Source organism: Rhinolophus hipposideros, assembly GCF_964194185.1.
Source record: "Rhinolophus hipposideros genome assembly, chromosome: 2".
Taxonomy (NCBI): domain Eukaryota; kingdom Metazoa; phylum Chordata; class Mammalia; order Chiroptera; family Rhinolophidae; genus Rhinolophus; species Rhinolophus hipposideros.
In genome coordinates this window covers 45,921,810-45,948,879 of record NC_138048.1, presented here as the reverse complement: position 1 = coordinate 45,948,879, position 27,070 = coordinate 45,921,810, and the positions used below count along the sequence as shown (strand labels likewise).

At 37.6% G+C, this 27,070-nt stretch overlaps 1 protein-coding gene across 4 annotated transcripts in view; it reads left to right on the top strand.

The window, feature by feature from the left end:
* IGSF11 (immunoglobulin superfamily member 11) overlaps positions 1-27,070 on the top strand; it is a 197,938-nt gene that overhangs the window by 59,326 nt on the left and 111,542 nt on the right. The window contains exon 1 of one of the 4 annotated variants that reach the window (XM_081065858.1): positions 20,594-20,984. The exons of 1 other annotated variant lie outside the window; for it this stretch is intronic. In XM_081065858.1, the coding sequence (XP_080921984.1) occupies positions 20,933-20,984 (52 nt within the window). In that variant the 5' untranslated portion in view covers positions 20,594-20,932. Of the gene's footprint in view, positions 1-20,593; positions 20,985-21,013; positions 21,219-27,070 lie in introns of those variants that run through there. 2 more of the 4 variants (XM_081065860.1, XM_081065862.1) reach the window with 2 other exon arrangements.

Here is a 27,070-nt window from a genome sequence, read left to right as displayed (position 1 = left end):
ACTGTCCTGATAATGAGAATAGAGATAGAGCAGAGCATGAAGAGACAGACTGGGGAAAAGAATACATGAGAACAAGTAGCAATACGATGTAGAGGGAAAAGAAGTAAAGGGTAAGATTATGAGGACAAGCAGAAGCAGATGGGAAAGATAGAAACAAAAACAGAAGTGTGAGAGACAGAAAAAGGAGAACTGAAATGAGCAAAATAAAAACAAATGAAAAAGAGGACTAAGAGGATGAAAAGTGAGTAAGAAAGACAGGAAAGAATAAGATATGAGAGAGATAAGGAATGCTCCATGGGCAGTCAAATGCTCAGTCAGGTGTTGTCAAGTAGTAGGTGGAACCACACATTGATTATTGTTTAAAGGAATGGGGTATTCATTTTACTTTCAAGTTGTTGAGAGCCACTAATATATAGCCCTCAAATAAAAATTAATACAACATTTCAAAAAGAAAAGCCAATAAGTAAAACCCAAACTTCCTGGGTAAAATTTTAGTAGGAAATTCATTAACATACTAATAGATTTTTGGTCTGCAGGGAATTAATTAAACTGGGATAAAAAAACAACTGTCACCCTAGGTATGGTCTATCTTTTTTAAAGATGCAAATTAAGCATGGACTCTCAAATGTTACTTAGGATAGGAAAGTTACAATTAGCTGCTATAATAATGTGCTCTTTGGTTCTTGCTTTGTTTCATGGTGGCTTTAATTAAAGGCCCCGTGATGTGGGAAAGTCACATTAATTATTCATCTGCAAACATTTACATAAACTTCCCTGTTCCTCTTCAATAAATTATCAACTTTATATCTACATAATTTAATCAAATGACTAAAAATACACCATCCCCAGTTTCTGCTCCTCCTCTCTGGGCTTTTTCTCTTCAGTGTTATTTGTTACTGGAGAAGATGTCCCACTGTTCTTAAGAAAGAAAAGAAGAAAATCTGTCTGCTGAAATTGTGTAGATAGTATTTACTTTTTTCCACACTGTCATATTGATTGGTATAAAGCTGTGGTTTGCAAATGTCCATAATTTTTTTGGAGCAAGATAAGAGGTACCATAGAATCCTGCTATTATTAGAAAGCCAACATGATACTGGGATATATTAATAGAGCATAATATTCAAGAATAAAGCAGCAATTTCTCCCATAATTCTCAGAGTGTGAAGAATGAAAGCTTCAACCACCAAGCATAGAAAAATCACAAAAAAGGGAAACTTCCAGGGGTTACAGCTGAAACACAAGAATAAGCATAGTTAGACAGCCAAGTGCAAAAGGAGAAATGCCATTTAGAAAAAATTACTCAAGAAGGCAGATTGGCAATTTGATAAGTCCTTACTTAGTAAGTCTGCAATTTCGCCTAATTCTTAAAGGTACATTGGCAAATAGTTAAATCCAAGGACTGATAAAGGATGATAATGGGAAAAAAATGTACTTCGGAGTCAGCAGGACCTGAGTTCAAATCTCAAGTTTGCTACTTACTAGTGCTCTGATTTTTAGACAGTTTCTGAACTTTCAAAGTCTTAGTAATTTGGATAATGTCTTAGCTCACAATCATTTGATTACAAGGAGCAAAAACCCATTCGAGCCGGATGAAGCATGCAGGTTTACTGTAAGGAAACAAAGGAATCGCATGGAACACATGTACACAAAATATAGCCAAGTTTTATGGAAACTGGAATGTTTTTAGGCAGCTTTTCCTTTCTTTGAGTGATCTAGAGTCTCTTATTTATGATTCCTGTGAAAGATTTTTATTCTCTGGAGAAATTAAAGAGGACCTAAATAAATGGATGAACATGCCATGTCCATGGGTTTAAAAAATTAATATTGTTAAGATAGCCATACTCGGGTGGGTGATGAGGGTAAAGGGGATCAAATATATGGTGATGGAAGGAGAACTGGCTCTGGGTGGTGAACACACAATGGGATTTATAGACGATGTAATACAGAATTGTACACCTGAAATCTATGTAAATTTACTAACAATTGTCACCCCAATAAATTTAATTAAAAAAAAAAAAGAAAAAGAAAAAAAAAAGATAGCCATACTCTTCAAATTGATCTAGAGATTCAACATGGTCTCTATCAAGATTCCAGCTGTTTTTCGTTTTTGTTTTTTTTGTTGCAGAAATTGCCAAACTGATCCTAAAATTCATATAGCAATCCCAGAGACCCGGGATAGACAAAGTTGTAACATTTACACTTCCTGATTTCAAAACTTAATACAAAGCTATAGGAATCAAGACAGTGTGGTTCTGGCATGAGAATAAACCTACATATAAATTCAATGGAATATAATTGAGAGTCCAGAAATCAATCTGTAAGTATGTGGTCAATTTATTTTCAACAAAGATGCCAGAATATCCAATAGGAAAAGAATAGTCTTTTCAACAAGTATTGCTGGCACAACTGGATATCCATAAGCAAAAGAATGAAGTTGGAGCTGTACCTCATACCAAATACAAAAATTAACTCAAAATGAAGGAAAGATATAAATATAAAAGCTAAAACTATAAAACTCTCAGAAAGAAAAATAGCTCTAAATCTTCATCACCTTGAAGTAGGGAATGGTTACTTAAATATGACACCAAAAGCAAAGGAAACAAAAGAAAAAAAAAACAGATAAATTGGACATCAAAACTAAAAATACTTGTACATCAAAAAACACAATCAAAAGACTGCAAGACAACCCCACAGAATGGGAGAAAATATTCACAAATAATTTATCTGATAAGAGTCTAATATACAGAATACGTAAAGGACTTCTACAACTCAACAAGACAAAACGTTCTCAAAAAGACAAACAATCCAATTTAAAAATAGGCAAACAACTTGAATAGACATTTCTCCAAAAATATACAAATAGCCAGTAAGCACATGAAAAAATGCTCAACATCATTAGGAGTCAGTGAAACACAAGTCAAAACTACAGTGAAATACCACTTCACATCTACCAGGATAGCTGTAATCAAAAAGAGTTAATAACAGGTTTTGGTCAGGATGTGGAGACATTGGAATATTCAAACACTGCTACAGGTAGTGTGAATGGTATAGTCACTTTAGAAACAGTGTGGCAGTTCCTCAAAGGGTTAAACATAGGGTTACTATATAAGCCAGCAATTCTACTACCAGGTGTATAACAAAGAAAAATGAAAACATATGTCCACACAGAAACTTGTACATGAATGTTCATAGCAGCATTATTCATAATAAAGTGGAAACTGCCCACATGTCCAACTGCCCAACTGATGAATGGATAAACCAAACATTGTATATCCATACAATGAGATACTATTTAGCCATAAACGGAATGAACTTCTGATATATATTACATGAACGAACCTTGAAAAAATGATATTAAGTGAAAGAAAACAGTCACAAAAGATCACAGATTATATGATTCCATATATATGAAATGTCCAGTGTAGGAAAATACATAGAGACAGAAAGGAGATTAGTGGTTGACTAGGGATGGGAAGGGGTTGGGGGAGGTGGGAAATGGTGTGTGGCTGCAAAAAACTTTCTTTTTGGGTGATGAAAATGTTCTAAAATGTATTGTGGTGATGTTTGTATAACTCTGACTATATTAAAGACCATTGAACCGTTCACTTTAAATGGGTGAATTGTATAATAGATGAATTATGTCTCAAGAAAGCTGGTTTTTTTTAATTCATATTTTCTGACTTGTGGTGACTCTGGCTTCCTTATTGGGGGTGGCAGGGAAGGATTTAATGTAATACCTAAGTCTCCCAAACTGGGCCACAGCTTCTTAAAAATGGAGTGTGAGAGGATCTGATGGTTATCTCTAATGCAACAATATTATATATACCTCAAAATTGGAAGGATTCAGTGAGACAATATGTAAAGCACCAAGAAAAGTACCTACCTAGGTTCCCCTTTACCATTTTGATTCTTTTTGATGCTTTTATTTCTTGTCAGAGTGAAACAACCATTATTACTTGTAGTTTGTTGTGGTACTGTCGCTCAGAAAGGCCAGGAAAGTGGGGTACTTAGTGTAGCCAGGCAATAATCTGTTACTGAGATTGAGGATTCATCCTGATAAGTCTGTGCTCTGGGCTTTTAAAAATCCTCTAGAATATTTGGCCTTGACAGGTGTAAGGTTCACACTTTCCCACCTCTTCTGGGCCTGGGAAAGTTTCCTGTCCAGAGACTCTGAAAGGACGTGATGATGAATTTGAACGCTGAGTGACTCTTGGTGGTTAGCCCCTTGAGTGTCCCAGAGTCTGATGCAGTTCAGGCCTGTACTCTGGGCTTTCTGGAAAACCAGAACAAGTCTCTCCAGCCACCTCAGTTTAAATGCATACTATAAGGTTTTCTTGGGGGACAAGTACCTCTCAAAAACAAGGAAATGTCTATAGCTGTCATTACTCTACCATGCAGGCAAGTCAAATCTATAAGAGACAAGTTAGCCTATGGCAAACAGTTTATAAATTTTGTATTCTTCGTTTTGAACTTTTGATAGGAGGTGAACCACTCAGTTTATGTAGTTGAATTCTTTCTTTCTTTTTTTTCTTAAGATTTTATTTTTTAGAGGAGTTATAGGTTTACAGAAAAATTGAGCAGTAGGTACAGAGAGTTCCTAGATAAACCCCTCCACACACATGGTGTCGCCTATAACATATTAGCACAGTACGTTTATTATAACGGATTAACTGGATACTCTGGATTTCTAATAAAACTTTTGCCACGTGAGTGTGATTTCTCAGATAAGGGTTGGTCATGTCCTCAGGCTTAACCAGATTTCTCATTAGACTGTGGCGCTGTGCTACCGTGTTTCCTTGTATGCGTCCTTTGAGAGAGTAGCCGCAAGTAGGGAGAAGCTCCCATATGATCCCATCAAGGATTTCTGATTATGTTTCTCAAAAGTATGGAAATTTATTTTAATACTGGTTTTCTTATATCCCTGGACGGTGTAAACTAGATTGAAGCAGAATAGATCTTATTTAGCTATGCAGTTTTGTGTGGCTCCATTGGTGATCAAGAACAGAACACACAGGAACCTATTGTTTGACAGGGCTGAATGTGGAGGTATCTCTGAATCGCACGTAATTCCTCAGAATATATATAGTTGCTTAATAACTTTGACAGTCAGGCCCCAGATGGTATCAAGCACTTCTGCAGTAAATATAGGGCAGTACTACTGGTGATTCTGCATCTGTAGTATACGTGGTTTACTTTGGGTAGGCTGCTTTCAGACCACATGTTATAAAAACTTCATGTCACAATAGGTAGTATGGGAGAGTGGAAAGAGGACTGAATTTGTAGTTAGACAGACTTGTATCAATTCCCCATTATTTCGACAAATATGAATTGTGTCCCTCGTGTATGTCACTTAACCTCTGTACAATGAACACAATTCTTCTTACTAAGCTGTGGTGAGCAATAAATGGTGTGTATAAAACCTTACAACGCCGTGCCTGGCACAAAGAAGGAGGACTCACTAAATAGTAGTTTGAATCTGAATTCACCTGTCTGGGGAACTTAATCCGTAAGCTCCAGCTGACATTGTTACCTCTTCTCCAAGACTTTCCGGACTCTCTCCATGTTCTTGACAATGTAATTGTAATTGGTCCTTTGTGCTTCCTTAGTCTTTTTAGACCTCTGGTAGCAATTTTCTCATGGTTTAAAAGCATTACCACAAGACTGTGAGTATTGGCAATTTTCCTTGTGACTTAGGCCCAACCTCCTACATACAATCTAAAAATTCAAAACTCAAAAGCAAAACCAGAACCAGAAAAACAATCCCTGTACCCTAAAATGCATATAAATCCCTGTACCCTAAAATGCGTATACTCTAATGATAGGTATTTGGATGCTACCCTACACTTCAGAAGTTCTGATTCTTTGCTGTCCAGGTAGGACACCCTGGTACAATTAAAAAAAAAATCATCTTAAAATAGTTAAATTTTGAGTCTGTTAAAATATCATTAATCAGTTGTTTTTTAGGTATTGCTTTATCAACTCCCATCACTTCATATTTTTCCCATAAGTCCTCCAAATATGTATTAGATCCATATTGCAATATATTATTTCAGACATAGATATAAATACCAGCAATCCTGTATGTTGAATCCCAGGGAAAGAGGTAAGCTCTTTCTGATGGAGATCAGTTTGTTTTTGCTTTCTATTTTCAAAAGAATTAGAAAAACACATTTGAATTTCTTGCTGAGGGCCTAGCATTAAAAGTTATAGTCTCTGCTTTTTGTGGTCTGGAAGAACTGTGATATGTGGGATGTAGCATGAGTTCTAAAGTCAGGAACATCTGAATTCTAACTTCAATACTTGCATATTCTTGGTTAAGGTGCTTTGTGGATCTCAGTTTCCTCCTTTGTAAATTGAATATTTCCCAGCATTCGTGTCAGGTTAAGCGAGGTAATGCACAGTGCCTAGCACATAGTAGGGGCTCAACAATTGTTACTTCCTTTTACCCAATGCCTTCTCTTCCCAAGTTGTCTCATACTTCAGCGAATCATTGTTACATAGAATTTCAGAGCTGGGAAGAAATAGATCTCAATTTTCATTGCCATGACGACGGAAGCAGAGAAGTGAAAAATTTCCTCCCAGAAACAGTTAACAACTGCTAACAAAGTAGCACCTTTTAATTGGTGGCAAGTATAAGATTTCCTTCCTTGTGTTACCCCTTTTGCTTGGACTAGTTTCTCTAACCCTATTTATGTACTCTAAAAGGACCAAAAGGAGAAATTGGTGATTGATTTTCCACTTACCGAGAAAACATTAGCAATGATATCTAGTGCTTTTATATCACCTACTTTCTAACTGCTGCCTGCAGAATATCATGAACGGCACCTGGGGTATTATTATTATCTGAAATTACATGTTTTCATAATCAATATCTGCGTTTTCAGATGTTTTAAAGCTACACTTATATTTTATTCATAAAATCTGAAGGAGTTACAATGGTCATCTAGTTTTTTTTTAACTTTCTAAATAGGAGCATTTCTAAAAGGAATTTTTATGCTTTTTGTTTTGACATGCCTAAAGTTGACTCAGTTAATTTCCATGGTAACATATTTCATCCCTTCATAATTTTTTGGGTTTTAACTACAAACCTAATCTACCAAAATTTAAGCCTCTTCTCTCTCTTATAAAAGATACAGAAATAATCATTCTAATTAATATTCTTTATATGCTCTAATTAAGAAAACCCAAGTTATGACCTCTTTGTGATAAATAAACTGTTGTCTTGTTATCACATGATAGAGTACAAAGCTATTTTAAAATAATATGTTCCACTTAAAAAACATGTTTTAAAAGTTGCTTTGAAAGCCTGATTTCTTTTCTTTTTTTTATTAGTTTCACATGTACAAAACAATGTAATAGACATTTATCATTTATATCCCTCACACAGTGATAACCGCCCTCCCCCCATCTACAACCCCTCTGACATCGCATACAGACATTACACTTCCACTGTCTCTATTCCTAATGCTGTGCTCCACTTCTTGTAACTATATACATATATACATAAAATTGTAGTTGACATTCATTATTGTTCAGGAAAGCCTGATTTCTTAAAAGTGGTTTGCCAGAGCTCAGTAACTAAAGTCAGGTTTCAGAGACCAGTGAAGAAGTCATTTACTGAAAATTTCTTATTTGAGAGAAGAAATGAGTGACATAGGAGAACATTGACAGTAGAATTATTTCTTTCTCATTGATAAAGGATCACTACGGATATAGAAGTCATGATTCTTGCATGGAAATATGAAATGGCAGAACGCTCTGTGCTTTTGCTAAACTATTTGGAGCAGAAAATAAATTTTCTCTGGTGCAATTATAGAGAGGAATTTATTAGTTAGATAAGAAGCTAAAAGAAGTGCTAAGAATGGAACTATAGCAGAGGTTGCTAGTTGCCCACCTAATATCCATTCTCTCATTTTTCCTTACTAAGGGAAGCACAATTTTCTTGGAGGCAATGTTGTATTTAGGTTAACGAATGTTACATTTCCCGGTCTTTCTTATAATAGAGGTAGGCAACAGATAAAGGTCGGGTCAATGATGTATAAATGGAAGTTTAAGGTTAAAACTTCTGGGAATACTTCCTAAAACTGAGTGATCCGTGGCTCGTATGCCTTTTCTTCTCTATGGACTTTTCCCTTTTTCCTCCATGAAACATGAAAGGCATAATAGATGAGAGTCCATTTATCCTACAGAGATGAGGGAAAGCCATGAGAATCATAGGTACCTCAGCTCAGACCTCAATCTTGTAATAGTTTCTTTGATGAGTTCAGTGTTGCTTAAGATTGTTCACTTATCAGATTCGCCTGAGGATATTATGAAAAACTAAGGATTCTAATAGGTAGGATGTAGTAGATAGTGGGAGGCCAGTGTTCCTGTTGCAACACCAAGACAAACTGTGAATATATTTCTAAAGGTATCAGAGAGCTGTACAAGCATTTATGATACTAAAATTCGAGAGAGAGCTCTTCTCAGGTAGGTGGATGAACAGCAGCTACTTCTCTCCTGGGGTCGTTTGCCAACTCGGGACATGGGCTGGGGATCTCAGACGGCCTAGGTGGAAGGACGCCACTGAGAGAAAGAGGAACGTGTAAAATTTTGAGTGGTCATGCAGGGCTGGAGTGAAAACAAATGAAACTTGAAGCACTTCAAATGCATGTTTGGTTTCCTCCCCAGAACAGTAGTCCAGTTTTGGTGTTGCACAGGCGGCTGAGGAGTTAAGCTGAAGGCTTCTCAAAGGCAGAGTGAAATTCTCTGCAGTCTCATGCTAGTTAGGAAACAAAGACCTGTCAAGTGAGGCGATGTGCCGTAGACACACAGCTGGTTTCTCCTTGAAGACATTTGCTAGATTTTAAAATATAGAGGCAAGAGAATGAAGAACTGGGCTGAGAACTTCGGAAAGGGAGATCTGGATCTTCCACAGTTTGTCATAGCTGAAAAGATAGAAAGCCAGTAGGCTCTCAACTAATGTGCAGGAGAACCTGGGGAAAACAGGTGAACCAGAGGCATTCTTGGGTCTTAGCAAAACTCAGCCCCAATCCAGTTAGTACTTATTTGCACTGAGGTTATCAGCCTCTCATCCTGTATGCTAGTAGAGGGCAGGACAAACTCTCTTTGGTGAAATATAACATTATTTGGAGATTTTTTTAATAAGTAGAGTTTGCCATACAATAAAAACTACCAGACATATAATGAGGCAAGACAAATAGAATCTATAATTAAGAGAGAAATAAGACAATTGAGTAGGGCCACAGAAGGTCTGGATATTGAAGTATACAGACAAGGAATTTAAAATAACTATGATTAATAAACTTAAGAAAATTAAGAAAAACATGGCTAAGTAGATGAAATGATGGAAAATCTCACCAGAGAATTGGATTCTATAGAAAAGTGAAATGGACATACACAACTAACAATATAATGTCTGAAATTAAGAACTCAATAGATGGGTTTTATGAGGCTGGACCCAAATGAACATGGACTTACTAAACTAGAAGACAATTCAAGAGAAAATATCCAAGTTGAAGCATACAGAAACAAAAGGATGGAAAGAACAAAATAGAGTATAATAAATGTGTATAGTAATGGTATATCACAAAATACCTGATGTTTAACAATTGACTGGCAAGCTGGTACAAGCTGGCTCCAAGTTGTGTGAATCATGCTCAGAAAGTCTAATATGTTAATTAGAGACCCAGAAAGAGAGAAGAGAATGGGGTAGAAGCAACATTTGAAGTGATGATAGCTGAGAATATTCCAAAACTTTTAAAATAAATCAAGCCATGGGTTAAAAAACTTAGCCAACCACAAGCATGATAAAAACAAAGAATACTATACCTGGGCACATCATTGTAAAACTGTTGCAAACCAAGGTGCAATGGGCTGGATGGTGATGCCCAAAATGGTATCTCATGTCCTAGTCCCCAGAACCTGTGAATGTTACCTTGTTTGGAAAAAGCGTTTTTTTTTTTTTTTTTTTTTTTTTTTAAGTTTATTGGGGTGACAACTGTTAGTAAAGTTACATAGATTTCAGGTGTACAATTCTATAATACATCATCTCTATATATCACATTGTGTGTTCACAGAGTTAGTTCTCTTTCCATCACCATATATTTGATCCCCTTTAGAAAAAGGGTCTTTATAGGTATAATTAGGATTTCGAAATGAGGAGATTATCCTGTTATTTTACCCTGATGAATCTTAACTATTATCCTATTCTTGTTTCACCATTGTAACAAATTAGCTGTACCAGTTATAGAAAAGGAGACATTACTATGAATTTTACAGACATCAAAAATACACTAAGACTATTATGAACAATTGTACACTAATAAATTTGGATGAAATGGATAGACTTTTGAAAAATACAACTAATCAAAGCTGACAGAAGAAGACATAGAAAACCTGAATAGTGTTATGTTTGTTAAAAAGGTTGTTTGTTAAAAAAAAAAATTTCCATAATGAAAACCCCAGATTTCATGGATATATAAGTGAATTCTTATAAGTATTTATGAAAGAATTAAGACAAAATTTTCACAAATTCATTTGTAAAACAAAAAAAAGGAATGCTTCTTTACTTTTTATGAGGCTAGCATAAACTTGATTCTAAAACTTGACAAGGAAATTACAAGAAAATTACAGACCAATCTCTCTCATGAAAGTAGATGCAAAAATTTTTAATAAAGTATTAAAAAAATTCAGTTATATGTAAAAAGAATATGATATCATTACCAGTGGGATTAATTTCACACAGTGAAATTAGTGTTCAAAACTCAACAAAAGTAATTTATACATTATTAAGAGAATGGAATAATCTTTGCAACAAATACAAAGAAAGCATTTGAGAAAAGCTGAGACATTAATTTTTAAAAATATCTTGGCAAACTTGGAATAAACATAATTTTCTTAATTTGATAAATATATTTATTAAAAACCTATAGGAGACATCATGTTAAATAATAAAAACCTCATAAGTTTCCCTCTGATATTGGATATGAGACAAGGAAGTCTACTATCAACACTTCTATTCAACATTTTCTGGAGATTGTAGAAAGTACAATAAGGCAAAAAAAGTAAACAAAGATTGAAAAGGAAGAAATAAGCTTATTATTTTCAGATGACATGATTGTGTATGTAGACCATTCAAAACAATCTACAAACCATTAGAATCAATCTGTGAATTTAAATGTCAAGGGTTAATTTTTTTTTCTACATGCCATCAAAAACCAAATAGAAAATGAAATTTGAAAAATGATACCATTTACAATAGGATCAAAGAATTAAATTTAACTAAATGTAAGAATAAATTTAGGGATAAATTGAATTAAAAATGGACATGAAACTATTAAACATTATTGTGAGAAATGAAAGAACTCTAAATACATTGCTTGATATGCCATGTTCTTGGTTTGGAAGATCTAATATTATAAAAATATAATTTTTCCTAAATTAATCTATAGTTTCAACACAATCCCAATAAAAATCCCAGGAGATTTTATTGTGGAAATTGAGGTGCTGATTCTAAAATTCACAATGCAAAGCACTAAGCAGCCAAGGCAATCTGAAGAAGGAGAATTTATACTACCAGATATCAAGACTATTATAAACATATAGTAATTAAGACAGTGTGTTGTTGGTGCTAGGATAGAAAAATTGATCAATGAGAACAGAATAGAGGAACAAAACCTTACACATATTCAATCATCTTATTTCTGACAAGGGCTACACTGCAGTTCAATAAGGAAAGGCTGGCCTTTACAATTAATGGTGCTGGGTTAACAGGCTATCTCTACTTCACACCATCTGCAAAAATCAAATCCACATGGATTTCAGATATAAATGTGAAAGCTTTTAGAAAAAAATGTAGAACATCTTCTGACCTTATAGTCCTTCACCTGTGGTTATTTCATTCCAATTTTAGGGTTCCTCTGGCACACCACTTTTCTTGATATCCTAGAGTGTTTCCTTTTTCTCAATCAGGAACACAATAACTCTCATCTGTTCTTTCCTCACCACCATAATGGAGTATGTGCAGCTCTGGAAGACCATCTTTGACCTGCCCATCAAGACTTTTTCCCCAGTCATTGTTCTTCCACCACCCATTTTCTAAATTGCAGTAGTGCTTCCTTGAACTGCTACACAGCACAGAGAAAGTGCAGACACTTAGATCTGACTTCTGGCCTTCTCTCTCTTCCTCTGTCTTGGTTCGCCTTTAAAAGTTTCCTTATCTTTCTTGCTAAGGTGGGCGACTCGTGTATGGAATAACCTCTGAACTATCTTCAGGATGGTTTAACAATAGAATGCTTTTGTTTGAATCCATCTGACTTGTTTCTTGATACTTAAAAAGGAGCTATTGGAATGAAAAACAAACAAAACTACAAACAATAATGACAAGAACAACAACAAAAGCAGATAGAACTTTTCCCTCTCTTGAAGCCTGGCTAAAGAAAGTGGTCTAAACATGGACTCAAAAAAGTAACCATCATTCTCAAAAGCAGAAGAATGACCTTTTATTCCCCCCCCCCCTTGGTGTCTGTTCTGTCATTTTCTGCGCATAACAAAATTCATAGCTTGATCTAAAAGGAAAACTGCAGGAAAATATGATTTACAAAGGGACATTAAGAATGTGTAATTTTGATTGTTTCAAAATATCTTCATTACACATTTTGTTGCCTGCACCAGAAATGGTCTACTTCTCCATTGGCTAATCAACCATCAGTCCTTGCAGATGAGTCATTTCTTCAGGGACATCCTCCCAGATTGCTTTATGTTAAATTCTGCTATAGGCCTGAATAGCACTCAACCTCTGTGCTTCATACCACAGTCACATTTGTTTGTAGGATTATGTGATAAATTTCTCCATTTTCCATTCAGCTGAAGGTTTCATAAGAGCAGAGACTTTTCAATTTTTGCTACTAATGTATTACCAATCCCATGGGCAGAGCCTGGGATATGGTATACTCTCAACAAATACCCTATTATAATACGCCCCATCAGTAATGAGAATTCACTTCTAATGAAATTGACAATTAATTCCTGTTATATGTACAGCAGTTTTTCATATGGGGGGGTAGAGGGTAGGGGAAGGGGTGGAGGATAAAGTACTTTCTAAGGGAGGATGTGGGCGGAGGGTGAGTGAATTTAGATTACAAGACAAGCAGTTCTATCTTAGGAAACAATGGGTGTGTCCTTGTATATTATGGCCAAATATTCTTGCATCAAGCTGATGAAACATATGCCAATTCACCATACCTGGAAACACTGATGCTGCCCTGAAGTGGATCAATCAATAACAGGACCCGGAAACAGTCCCATCAATAGCTAAGCTTTATTTTGAAGTGCCACCAGGTGGCGCTAAACCACACCTAGGACAGGACTAGATATGAATCCAGTGACAGAACCTCTGGAACTCCTGGACAGCTAGCCAATTTGTTAACTCAGTCATTTTCTTAACCTCATAATATTGCAAACATGCATTTTACATGATGTAATTATTTAGTTGACACTTAATACATCATAGTGGGATTTTTCTATATTTGTTGAGTTGATGAACGTCAGCATGAAACCTGCGTACATTCAGTAACAGTGGACAGACAGGGTAGGGTTGGTTATGAGGCAAAGGTACGTATTTTGTTAAAGCAATGCCTTGAAATCTCTCGCTTCAAAGATCCACACAGAGATCTTCTCGGTATATTCTGTAGAATTATCTTGGTTCTGGGCATTAAATGAATTAGAAAATTTTTTTTTATGGCTACCAAATACAATGCAATAAAACATTTTTGGTGGGATATCAAGTCCACAATATGGATATTTCATCCCCATGATGGCAGGCTTTCAAACAAAATAATTAATATATCAATAATAAAATCAATAATCTACTAATAATGGTAATAATAACAGTGGCTAACTTTACTTGTCAGGCTGATTATCTGTCAGGAAATGTAAATGGGCATTTTCATATATTTTACCTCATTGAGTCCTTATCAGAAAGTGTGAGGTAAGTATTATATTCCATTTTCATAAAGGTGATAGTTTAGGCATAGAGAGGGTAAGTGACTTTCTAAAGGTTATTAAAAATATAGCAGAGTTGAAATTGAGCAAACCTTTTATAATTTAGAAGTTCAAATGCAAAAACTATATTTTGTATTTACCTTATTTGATTCCAGTTATCAAGAAAGATATGTAATAGAGACTTGCCAAAATCTCTAGGACAAGAAGTATAGTTTTGATGTATAATTTGAAAAGAGCTGGCTATTAAAAAAAAAACTATAGTAAAATCTTAGAACCATATACAGAACATATGCAGGTATGCAGAATCTACTCAAGGGAAGGAAGGTCTCTTACCCTGGGGTTCCTCTGAAAGTTTACCCTGAGTCAGAGGCTTATGTAAAGTTAGTTTATTTAAGAAATAATTTTAGGGAGCAGTGTTAATTGATGAGGGAGGAAAAGCCAGTCAAGGATGTGCTTTTTGTTGCTGGATGTTATCCGTTGGTTACTGTTAATCATGCCAGGACCATCTGAGGAGCTCGATGAACTAAAAACTGCCCACTTGGAGAATGCAAGGGAATAGGTTTTCCATTGGCTCCCATCCCACGTTAATCAAGAGTGGCTCCATAAGTGTTGGCATCCCTGTGTTTCCAGGTTGTACACGTCAGTGCCACCAGATTCCTGCTGGAGTCCCAGGCAGCAATGTCAGAGAAGCTCCTGAGCAGAGAGAGGTACTTGGTTAGGACAGTGATGCCAGTTACTGTCAGGTTGTACCTGTGAGAAGCTAAGCTTGCAGCAGAAGCGGGAATAAGAGGTAGGGCTGAGAAGATCTGAAATACTGTGCAAGAAGGTTCTAATACTGTAGTACTCTTCCTTTAGGAATACATAGTATTAATCTGGATTTTGGTAATAACAATAATTAGATATATATGGATTAGTCTAAAATGTTATGAAAGCTGTGAACCAATTTATTGGAATTAAAATAACTTTTGGCCATCTGAATTTTTTCTCATTGTGTTACCATAGAAACAAAGCATGGCTCACTATTTTTGAGTTTCAATTTTTATCGGTTATTACTGATTTTATTATTAATAGCAAATAAAATCCAGGTATTATTTAGTCTTTCAATCTCACTAATATAAAAATCTAGATTAATTTTTAAGGGTGTTGACATTCATTTACTTGTGTAAGTCTATATCTTTTAAGGAAGACTATTAATTAACAAATTCAATAGATAGGCTAAAATATGAACAAACAATTATTTAGTATTAAAAATTAGCAGAAATTTTACCAGTTCAAAATTGTCAGTCAGGTTGCTATTTCAAATAGAGATATCAGAGTATAGTGGAAAAAACACTGGCCTTGGAGTCAGAAATGTTGGGTTTTACTGTTTGGGTTTTACTACTTAAGAGTTGTATGTTCTTGACCAAGCAGTTTAAAGTTTCTCTGAATTTCACTTTTGTCCATCTGGGAAATTACGGTAAATCTACCTATCTTACAATGTTGTTTTGAGGATTTAAATGAGACTATGTATATGAAAAAGCACATAGCATGGTGCATGGCATATATTAAATATAGTGAGAGCACAGTCAGTGAGGGGAAAATAGAAGAAGCAATTAGAGAGATAATGGGGGATTAAATCAAGTTGGGCCTTGTGGTAAGCAGAATTATGCCCCCCACCCCCTAAATGCCCACTTCCTAATCCCTAGAATGTGTGAATGTTACTTTACATGGCAAAGTTTGTAGAAGGAATTAAGGTGACTCTTCAGATGAGATGAGACCTGAAGATGAGATAATCCTGCATTATCTAAATGGGCCCATTGTAATCACAAGAATCCTAAACTATGGAAGAAGAGGCAGGAGAGAGTCAGAGAGATGGCAGTGTGAGGACTTGGCCTAATGTTTATGGCTTTGAAGATGGAGGAAGGCTGTGATGAGCCAAGGAAAGTGGGGGGACTCTAGAAGCTGGAGAAGATAAGGAAAGAGACCATCTGGAAAGGAACGCAGCCTTGCAGCCATCTTGATTTTAGCCAAATGAGACCCATTTTGAACTTCTGATCTCGGACTTCTGATTTCAGAGTTGTTTTACACCACTGATCTTGCAGTAATTTTTTTTTAAGATTTTTTTTTTTTAATTGGGGAAGGGGAACAGGACTTTATTGGGGAAACAGTGTGTACTTCAAGTCCAAGTCAAGTTGTTGTCCTTTCAGTCTTAGTTGTGGAGGGCGCAGCTCAGCTCCAGGTCCAGTTGCCGTTGCTAGTTGCAGGGGGTGCAGCCCACCATCCCTTGCGGGAGTCGAACTGGCAACCTTGTGGTTGAGAGGACGCGCTCCAACCAACTGAGCCACCTAGGAGCTTAGCGGCAGCTCAGCTCAAGGTGCCGTGTTCAATCTTAGTTGCAGGGGGCGCAGCCCACCATCCCTTGCGGGAGTCGAGGACTCGAACTGGCAATTTTGTGCTTGAGAGCCTGCTCTCCAACCAACTGAGCCATCTGGGAGGCAGCTCAGCTCAAGGTGCCATGTTGCCATGTTCAATTTTAGTTGCAGAGGGCGCTGCCCACTGTCCCTTACAGAAGTTGAGGAATTGAACTGGCAACCTTGTGGTTGAGAGCCCACTGGCCCATGTGGGAATCGAACCAGCAACCTTTGGAGTTAGGTGCATGGAGCTCTAACTGCCTGAGCCACCAGGCCGGCCTGTAGTAATTTTTTACAGCAGCTATAGAAATCTAACACAAGTCCTGTGGTTTAGAGTAAGGACTTTTACTTTCACTCTGAGTGAGACGGGAAGCCATTGGACAGATTTGGTCAGAGGAATGATCTAATCCGACCTAATAGGGTCGCTCTGATGCTGTGTTGACAATAGACTGTTGAAAGATTTCTTCCTTCATATGGCTTTTAGCTTGACTTCCATATTCATTGAGAGATCATCAATTCATTTAAAAATTTAAAAAATATATGATTTCACATTTTTTTGTAAGTCAAGATCTCTAATCTGTTCTGTTGCCAGAAAGTCTGAACTACACTTTAAACTTCTATGAAAAACATCACAATTTGAAAAACCTGAATTAACTGATTGCTAATACCCCAATATATAAAGTCAAATGACAGAGTTTCAAGCAGATTAGATCAGTGAATACTGGTAAAGAAACTTTGAAGAATTTTTGAGAGTTATTTTATAAGAAAGAGAATACAAAACATTTTCAGGGGACATAAAACGCTTCTTATGTTATTGGCTTTTTCAAGTCCAAAGAACATAGTGGTGCCTTTTTAAATTTGCCATTAGAATGGATTCAATAGTACATTGTTGCAATGGACTCTGCTCAGAGAGTAACTTTGCCTGGAAATAAATGTGTTCACAATAAAAGGATTTCAAGGAAAAGAGCCAACTTTTCCCAAAATGAACGAATATGTGAAACTTTGCTGCAGCAATATTCACAATGGTGATAGGAACTCAGCTATGGCGAAGGAAGATGGAGATGCCACTTACCTTTGTGTAAATCCTATCTAGCAAGAGTTCACAGAGGACTGGGCACAAACAGGTATAAGAAAGACTAAGCTGTCAAAATATATAGGTTGCAAATCGATCCCAAATGTGAGAAGGATGTTTTAAAATATTAAATGGCCTATTTATGTCTTAACATACAATAAACACTTACTGGCTTGTTAATTACTCTAGGGATCTCACTATTATCTTCTCCACTCCTTTATTGTTATTTTACAGACTTTATTGTATCTTCACAAAGGGGAAGAGGGAAGAATTCCTCTCAAATTTTACTTTACTAAAGAAATGACTATAAGTCATAGTGTCTTAAAGCCATCTGTGGGGAGCACTGCAGTTGTCTCCCCAACATTTATCCCACCTCTGCACACCATCATCCCTACGAACACCACCACTTCCACCCCACCCCTGTGAGTATCTGTAGAATTTGGGTGAGATTGCCCCCCACCCCCCACCCCTCTAGGGGAGGTCTGACCAAGGAAGAAATGGAGAGGTTGTAGATGGAATCTCTACTCCAGGGCAAGTAGATCTCTTTCCTTATCTTCTCCAGCTTCTTTCTAGAGTCCACCTACTTACCTTGGCTCATGGCTTTAAGACACTATGACTTATATTAATTTCTTTCGATGTTGGTCTATAAAAAGATAAAAGAAAAAGACTTTGTGATGTGGTAGAAGAACCACACGGTGAATGTCAGAACTTGGTTCCAGTTCTGCTCTGGATATTTGCAATCCCTGAGGTGTCCGTCGATCTTTTTGAGGCTCAGTGTCTTACTGTGTGAAGAGGGGGTGATATTATCTGCTTTACCTACCCCCTGGCGTTGCTGTGAAGATCAAATTAGATAATACATGTAAAAGTACTTTGAAATTTATAAAGTATTATGCAAATGTAAGATGTTGTCTGTTGTTTAGCAATCAGAATACTTAAGAGATTTAAAGACATCCTACTGTGATCATGAAGCAGATTAGGATAAAAGCACTGATGAAACTCATCATTACTAATAAAAATTTACTCAAAATACATGCCAATGGTATTATCTCTCTGAATTAAAAAGCACATTTGTTGTTGTTGTTGTTTCCTGTGAGGGTGTCCTTTTGGAAGGCTCTGTGTACAGCACTTGGAGTTTTCAGTTCTCCCAATCTGCTTCCTTTGAGTCCACCATCTACCATCTGCCCACCCATGCTTCTGGGCAGCCAGATTGCCTCCTGAAATCTGATCGTCCCCATTCTCCCTTCAGAAGACACACTTCTTTTTCTAATTCAAGGGCTTCTCCACCGAACTGTAAGCACTTTGTCCTCTTAGTAAGTTCCCAGCTCCTGTCGGGCAAGGCAGAAGTACACTATGGTGACAAAGAGGCAGGAGAGCTTTCTGCTCTTCTGATTCATGACAGTGCAGATATATCCCATGTACAATTAGAAGTTATTTAAGGGTGGGGATTATATTTTAAACTTTGTTTAACCTTCAACCCAGTGCCTGATGTAGTGTAGATACTCCGTAAATATTTGCTGAACTGAAGTGCTAAGAAGTGTATCAGGTAGCTTGCTTTTATCAGGGCTTTGCAGCCTAGATTATTCGGTTATTTATTTAATTAAATAATAGTCTATCTCTGTACTTAAATCTGGGATTATAGTGAAGAAAAATGCTGCTCTGAGTAGCACCTGCCACACAGCAACTTCCTTGCTTTTCTTTTTATATTACCCTTATACTCTGCTCCGGACTGGGTTAGAAGGCAGGAATATATGTACGACAAGGTAAGGAACTGGACTGGATGGAAAAAAAAAAATCTACTTGCCCTGGAGTTTAAAATAATGAGATTAAGCCCAGTGATGAAATCATAGTTGACATTTTAAACTTGTTATTAATATCAAAGACTTTGTACTGTCATATTCTTTTCTTGCTATGAGAGATCTCATAAGGGATTCTAGCAAATTTGAAGTAGTGAGCAAAATTGAGGTTATCTCTAGTTCATAATCAAAGTATACCTTTTCAGGGTATTCTTGTTAAAGGTGACTGGCATTTCTCAATGTGTTCCCCCCCATTTTTACTTGAAATTATATCAGCAACATTTTTAAAAAAGAAAAAATGCATCCATGTTTCCACCATCTTGATACTATTATTTTCACCTCTACATGTATCTTCTAATCTTTGTCCAAATGTATAGATGTTTTACATATTTGCCTTTCTCCTGTGCATACTATTTTCATTCCTGAATTGCTGTGGGAGGATTGTATCTGCCAAATGGGAGCTCAGAATTTCTGAATAGTCCCCCAAATCCTAATCTATACTGCTGTAGAAATTGACCAGAATGATCTGGCATTCCCTGGGCAGGTATGTCCTCAAATTTAGAAGGCTCAGGTTGGAGACTGACACAAAGTGACTGTGGGGGCTGTAGGACACCAATCACTGCCCTCAATGGAAAAGGAATGAAGATTAGGTTTTATATGGGAAGATGTAGGTAGATATTTAGGTAAAATAATTTCGGATGTCAGCAAGGCCTGTCTTCCCACCCAACTAAAACAAACAAGAAGCAAAAGTAAAAATCCAATCAAAGTAACAACCACCCGAATAAAAATCACCTCCTCACTAGTTAAACGAATACTTGAAATTAGTTTAAGAAAGCTATACTATTTAAAATGGAAACATTTTAAATATTATCAGTTAACGTCAATTTTACTAAAGGGCCAAGAGAAGATGGTAGTCCCTGATAAAATGGGGAATGAGGAATATTAGTACAGCCGCTGCTCTCTTTTCAAGGGAGAAAGTGTAGTGAGGAGTCAGGTTCTTTCCGATTATTTAGGTTACAGAAGAGAGGATTGAGAGAAAGTGAAACGGCCATCTGAAAACCACAACAGACAAGAATCTTCGGACGAAGACGGTGGAAAAGTCCCTCCAGGAGCTCTCTGGAGACGAGGACCACCTGTCCCTGCAGGCGTTCAGGGCCGGGGAGGGGACCCGACTGTGGGCGAGGAGGACAACGGCTTCTGGGTTCCCGGGCTCGCTGGGGCGCGCGGGGGAGCGGATGGCACCGCGCACAGGTGGCCGGGGCCTCGCCAGCTGCGCGCAGCGACCGCTCCGCGGGTGGGCCGCCAGGCGTCGCGCTGGAGCGGTGGTTGCCCGGGAGACCGAGCGGGGCTAGTGGGCGGTGCGGAGCCCGGTGGAGCCCGGCTGCTGCCGGAGTAGCTGGGCTCGAGGTGGGGGGAGTGGCTCCCCCGGCGGCGTGGAGGGCCGTCGGGTCCTGGGGCAGCGCGAGGTGGCGGTGGCACTGCGGGGCGAGGCCGGCGAGCGCGGGGCGGCGCGGGAGCTGCACTTGACTCACCTGCGTGTCGGGCGGTCCCAGCACCGCCGGGCGGATCGGGGAGGACCGGGCTGTCCGGAGAGCGCCGAGAGCCCGGTCCCCGCCTCCGCTGCCGCGACGAGGAGCCCGGCGGGTGGCAGGCGCGCTCCCTGCGGCTCCGGGATGACTTCTCCCGGCTCTAGTTTGGCGCCCTTGCTGCTCCTCTCTCTGCAGGGTGAGTAGCCCGCTACGCCATCTGGGGCCAGGCGGGGCCGGCGGCCCGGGCAGAAGCTGTCTGCGGATCGCAAACAGCCTGCTCGCCCGTGCCAGGTCTGGGGAGCCCAACTTTTCAGGGGCCATGTTCGTTGCTACCGACCCAGGCTCGCGCGCCCACCCGCCGCGGCTGCTGTCCCGCCGGCGCCCCCCTTCCCGGCCTCCCTCCCAAACCAGGTGTTCCCCGATCGGAGAGGTAACTGCACCTGCTGCTTGGTTACGGTCCATCCTGGGCCTGACTCTGACCCCGCTTTGCTGCTTTTTAGACTCTGAGCTCCCGTACTTACGAGGTCCAGTGAGAAGCAGTATTTCGAATCAGTTCCCGTGACCAGGTGGCTCCAGGAAAACTAGATGCCTTTAAAATAATCCAGAAAACTTTAAATTGTGTCTTTACCATAACCTTTAACGAGTATATGCAGGTTTCACTGAAAATTTGATCTTTATTTTTTTAAAAAAATAACTATACAGTGTGCTACCCTATATTCGAAAGCAATAATTTATTTTTTTATATGCTAGTTTCTTCCGCAAAGGATTTAAATTGGCTTACAAAAATACGTAGAATATAAATAACAGTATTAAAACACAAGGAATAAACGTGTTTAATTTTCTTGTTAACGGATTTTCAAATATGTATTTAAATTTAATTTTCTACTCTAACCTTACCTTTTACTTTCTATGAATAGCCATCATATTTAAACTCTGATTTTCATCTTATAAGTGCCCTTTTCTTTTGTGAGTGCATTGTCCTGTGGAATCAAGTTTTCTCTCTCATTTAATTGATTGTTAACATTTACTGAGATTTATTCTGAAAGGTTTTATGTAAAACGCAGGTTCAATGATTGCTGGAATATTGTGGTTAACCCTGATTTTTTTTTAATCCCTTGTGGAGATATCAGTATGTTTCCCATACTTTTATGGTCTTATTTGAACTGGTAATGTACCCCTGAATCTTTAAGTAACCTAATATTAGCTGACTTAAATTGTACAAATTCTTATAGTGGGGGAGAAAGGAATATAAAACTTTGTATACCTTTTCCATAGAAGTCAGTGAAGGAAATGGTCAAAATTGCAGATAACTTTTGTGGTGTTCAGTAGGTATAGTTTTAGTGATTGTGTATAGATAATAAAATGACATCAGTGTGTATTTCTAAATTAATTTTGACTGGTTACCAGTTTGAGAGAGCCAACATTTTTCTCTGTCCTACTTCCTTCAAGTGTGAAATAAAATTCAGTAAATGGGCTTTTTTACAATCCCTTGGACATAACTGAAAATATTATAAAGACTGCTATAAGAACAGCTGAAATTTATGGTAAAAAACTCTGTTGTTGACGTTTGTATATTACAATAAATATCACTCTTTGTAAATAGCATTTGTACATAGTTCGTTTTTTAATTATTAGGCAGTACTTTTAAAGAGTTGATGTAGTTCGCAGAATCAGCCTTACAAGGTCATCTGCTTTGTTTTTTTCTTTCAGCAGAACTATTCCTAAGCCATCCAAAGATGTTTTTAAAGACTTCCAAGGACATTTCAGCGTTCATGATAATTTGTTATGTAAAGGCACTTTTCAACCTCAAAAACGAAAAAATGTGCTCATATGTTCAACAGATTTTTTCTGAGTTACTCAGAAGTTTGGGTGTCTGGTTGGAAGGGATGGTGGTGGAAGACAAAGATACTCAAGAGTTTGTCCACAGCCCATAAGGCATTTGCAGTTTTAAAACAGGCTGTAAGCATGCACAAATTATTTATGATAGAAGGAATATATGATAAGTGCCATTTATTAATGGTGACATCAAGGAAGACTTTATGGAAACGTTTACTTTTAATCTGGACTTGGAATAAGTTGGATTTGAGTTGACTGAGATGGTTGTGATTGGGCTTTTCTAGCCAAAGCAGCAGCTTGAACAAAGGATATGAAATCAAAGTGCAGGGGCATATTCTGGAAAGGCTAACCTTTTAGCTGCTAGAGCAGGAGATTGTACAAAGGAGAAAAGGCTAAGAAGATAGTGAAAGGATAGTTGAGAGCCTTGAATGCTGAGTTTGGAATTCATTCCTTAGGCCATGGAAAGGCCACTGATAATTCAGTTTTCTTAAGATAGGGAGGGGAAGAGGGTGAATAGTTATTGAGTGTCTAGCATAATAGTCTCCTGGAGAATACCTGGAGTCCTGACTATGTTATGTTGTTGAACCAGTCAATAGCAAAGTTGGTTGGAATGAATTTGGGCTCATCTTTAGGACTTCCAATGTGGAAGGAGGGGGGAGGAGTGGAAATCTGAACAAAGTTGCTTCCATTATGAAGAAGGAAAAGGGAAATAAATGGTTGTTAGATAGATAACCGTTGTAGCAGCGGCCACTCCAATGACATAATGCACTGAAGATAGAAATAGAGAGTGTCTTAAATTTTTGAAAGAAAATAGATGTCAAGAATTTTCTGTTTTATATTTGTTTAAATCTCTGTGGAGGAACTTCAAAGGGTGTTTGAAAAGTTAAGTATTATATAGTTCTACCAATGGGTTAGATATATCTAAAGTGTTTCTTGTATAACTTGTGATTTGTTAAAACAGTGGATAACGTTCCAGAATCTGAGAAAATGTGTAAAAAGAAAGAAAAGTCCATATAAAATGAAATGGAGTTATGAGCCTAAATATTAACATTATGAAAAATTTATTGTAAACTTCAATTTCTTAGCTCTCACGTTAATTAGGTAACGGTTTTAGAAAGATTCACTTTTTAGTGAAAAATCTGTAGTTTGACCTACATGAAAGGTGACAGCCACTGGATGAAAATTTTAGAGAAATGAAGCTTAATACACTGTATATTGGACATGGACTATTCAGGAAGCAATTTAAATATTAAATCACTAAGCACGTGTGAAATGTTATGCTTAGAACTCTTGTCAGACCCAAGGTAATGATGCCATGGGCAAAGACTTTTCCCCCCAGTGACAATATGTGGCACATTTTCAAATGTGTTTTCACACTTTGATAGTGGAAACATTTATAATGAAGAGTCTCATTTGAATCTTCGTGCTTAAGCCATGTGATTTTGTGTCAAACAAGGTGGTGTGCTGGCACACAGGACTCTTTAGTTGCAGGGAGTCAGAACAAGGGACGGGACATCCTGGCTGAGTTGGGAGGGCGAAAGTTGGGAAAATTGTGGTGTTCCCACTTAAGTTGTGATCTGTAACTAGTTTATTTAGAATATATTTGTATCTACATTACTTGTATCTACACTGTTTGTTTCTACACTAATGATAATCAATTTGTATATTTTATGCATATTGAGGTAGGATGGCTGGATTTCTGGTAGTCCAAGTCACTTCACGTTCCCTCCTTTGTTTGATGAGGACTACTTGGCACTCACACAATCCACCCTTGCATTTTGAGGGCAGCTCTCAGAACAGCTGACGCTCTGAATCCTCCCTTCATCATACTTTGAAAGTAACTGGTTTCAGAGAGGTTGTCAGTTCTTGGGTGGTGTTCAAAACACCATCTGATTTGAGCTGATTTGGTCTTAAAAGAGGAAAGTTAATTAGTTTACTTAGGAGTTAAGCTGATCTTACTAAATTGTGGAAGGATTTTTTTCCTTTTTAGTAAAGTTTGGGTAACTGATTCCCTCTGTACCTGGTTTCCTACCACCTAAGAAAGAGACTGTAGTCGTAGTTTGCGTTTGTGATGGTTTTAAAATTGTAGAAATGTTAAGTCAGTCAGAGAGAAAATCTGTTTTATAATTTCACAAACAATAGATTCAGCCATTGGTCTGATACCAGTTTGTCTTTACCATTGTCGGATACTATATGGGTGCTATATGGTGTGGCTGTGCCTCATGTGTTATAGGAAGATCACATTTTAATAAATATCACTAAAATTTTTATGTTTATCTATTTTTATTTTTTATTAGTTTCAGGTGTACAAAACAACATAATGATTAAACATTTACACCCCTCACAAAGTGATAACCCCCTCCCAGTCTACTACCCCTCTGACATTGTATAGAGTTGTTACTATACCATTGACTATATTCCGTATGCTATACCTTATTTCCTGTGACCACACACACACACACACACACACACACACATATATATGTACACACATATATGTATATATATAAATTATAGTTGACATTCGGTATCATTCTATATCAGCTTTAGGTGTACAGCACTGTGGTCAGGCACTCAATCTATGAAGTGACCCTTGGATAAGTCCAGTACCCATCTGGCACCCTACATAATCTATACAGTATTATTGATTATATTCCCCACACTGTGTTTCACATCCTCCTGACTATTTTGTGACTACCAATTTGTACTTTCTAATCCCTTCACCTCCCCCACCTCCAACACCCCTCCTACTAGCAACCATCAGTTTTTTCTCTGTATCTCTGAGTCTATTTCTGTTTCGTTTGCTCAATTATTCTGTTCACATATAAGTGTAATCGTGTATTTGTCTTTCTCAGTCTGATTTATTTCACTTAGCATAATAGTCTCTAGGTCCATCCATGTTGTTGCAAATGGTAAGATTTCATTCTTTTTTTATGGCAGAGTAATACTCCATTGTATAAATGTGCCACAATTTCTTTATTCAATCGTCTATTGGGCATTTCGGTTGTTTCTGTATGTTGGCTATTGTGAATAGTGCTGCAATACTCGTATGAATATTTTCCTGAAGACCAATACCATGCCTGGCACATAGTAAGTGCTAGTAGATACTTGTGAATGAATTAAGTGAGTGGTTACTAATATAAGAGATAATCCTCTGTGTTTGGAATACCTGAAAAGAATGTGTTTTTCTCTTTTAAATAAAAAAGATAATTTTTGTTAAAATTTTCTCTAGAAATTTGGTTTGACTGTCAGCTTCAACTTCAACCTTAGTATATATTTTGTAGAACAGAAGTGATAGGGATATATTTTCACATTCTTTTAAAATTCTATGACTTTGGAAGTTTATTTAAAAATGCAATACTTACAGATCTTTCAAAATTGATTCTTAGCTTATCTTTAGACCTAAAACTTTGAAGTTGTCTCTTTTTGAAATACATTTTCCTAAGGAATTTCCAAAGGTTTTGCTCCATTTAATAAAGAATGATCTTGGACTTTGGGGAATTCACTTAGAACCTTGAAGTTCCCCATTTCCATGTCTGGTACTTTTAGTCCCGAGGACCTGTATGTTAGAACTAGTCGCCTGAGAACAGAGATAATGAAAATAACACCTAGTCTAGTGTAGTCTAAGCTCAAGCTCCCTCTCCCCACATCATGTGTATAAAGTACGAGAGGTGTTATTTTATTTTTTATTATTTTTAATGTATTAGTTTCAGGTGTACAAGACAAGGTAATACTTAGACGTTCATCGTTTATATCCCTCACACTGTGATCCCCCCTCCCCCCATCCACTATCCCTCCAACCTCACACTGAGCCATCACATTATATATATAAAATTATAGTTGGCATTCATTAATGTTTAGCTTCTAGTGTACAGAGCCATGATCAGGCATCCACAGTATCCCTGAGGTGGTCTCCCAAATAGGACACATGTCCATCGGATACCCAACAAAATCTTTACAACATTATTGAATACGTTCCCCAAATTAATTTTCAAAAACCCTGAGGCCATCTTGTGGTTACCAGCTGCTTCCTAATCCCTTCACCTTTCCCCTTATTCTCCCTCCCCATCTAACAACTCTCGGTTTTTTTCCTTTTTGTCCCCAAAACTGTTTCTGATTAGTTCATTCACTTATTCTTTTCTTTAGATTCCGCATATAAGTGAGATCATATAGTACTTGTCTTTCTCTTTCTGACTTATTTCACTTAACATAATGTTCTCTAGATCCATCCATGTTGTTGCAAATGATAAGAGAGGTGTTATTTTAGAAATAGGAGCGTTGACTACAGCAACACCATGCAGCGGGATTATAACCTATTCCCAGGAGAGATTGCCATTTGTCCTCCCCTCCCATTCCCTTCCCTTCTCATGAAGTCGGCATGTTTCCAGCTACAGTTTCTTCCAGCTATGACTCATTTCCTTATGGACCATTCTCTCTCAGTCTGCA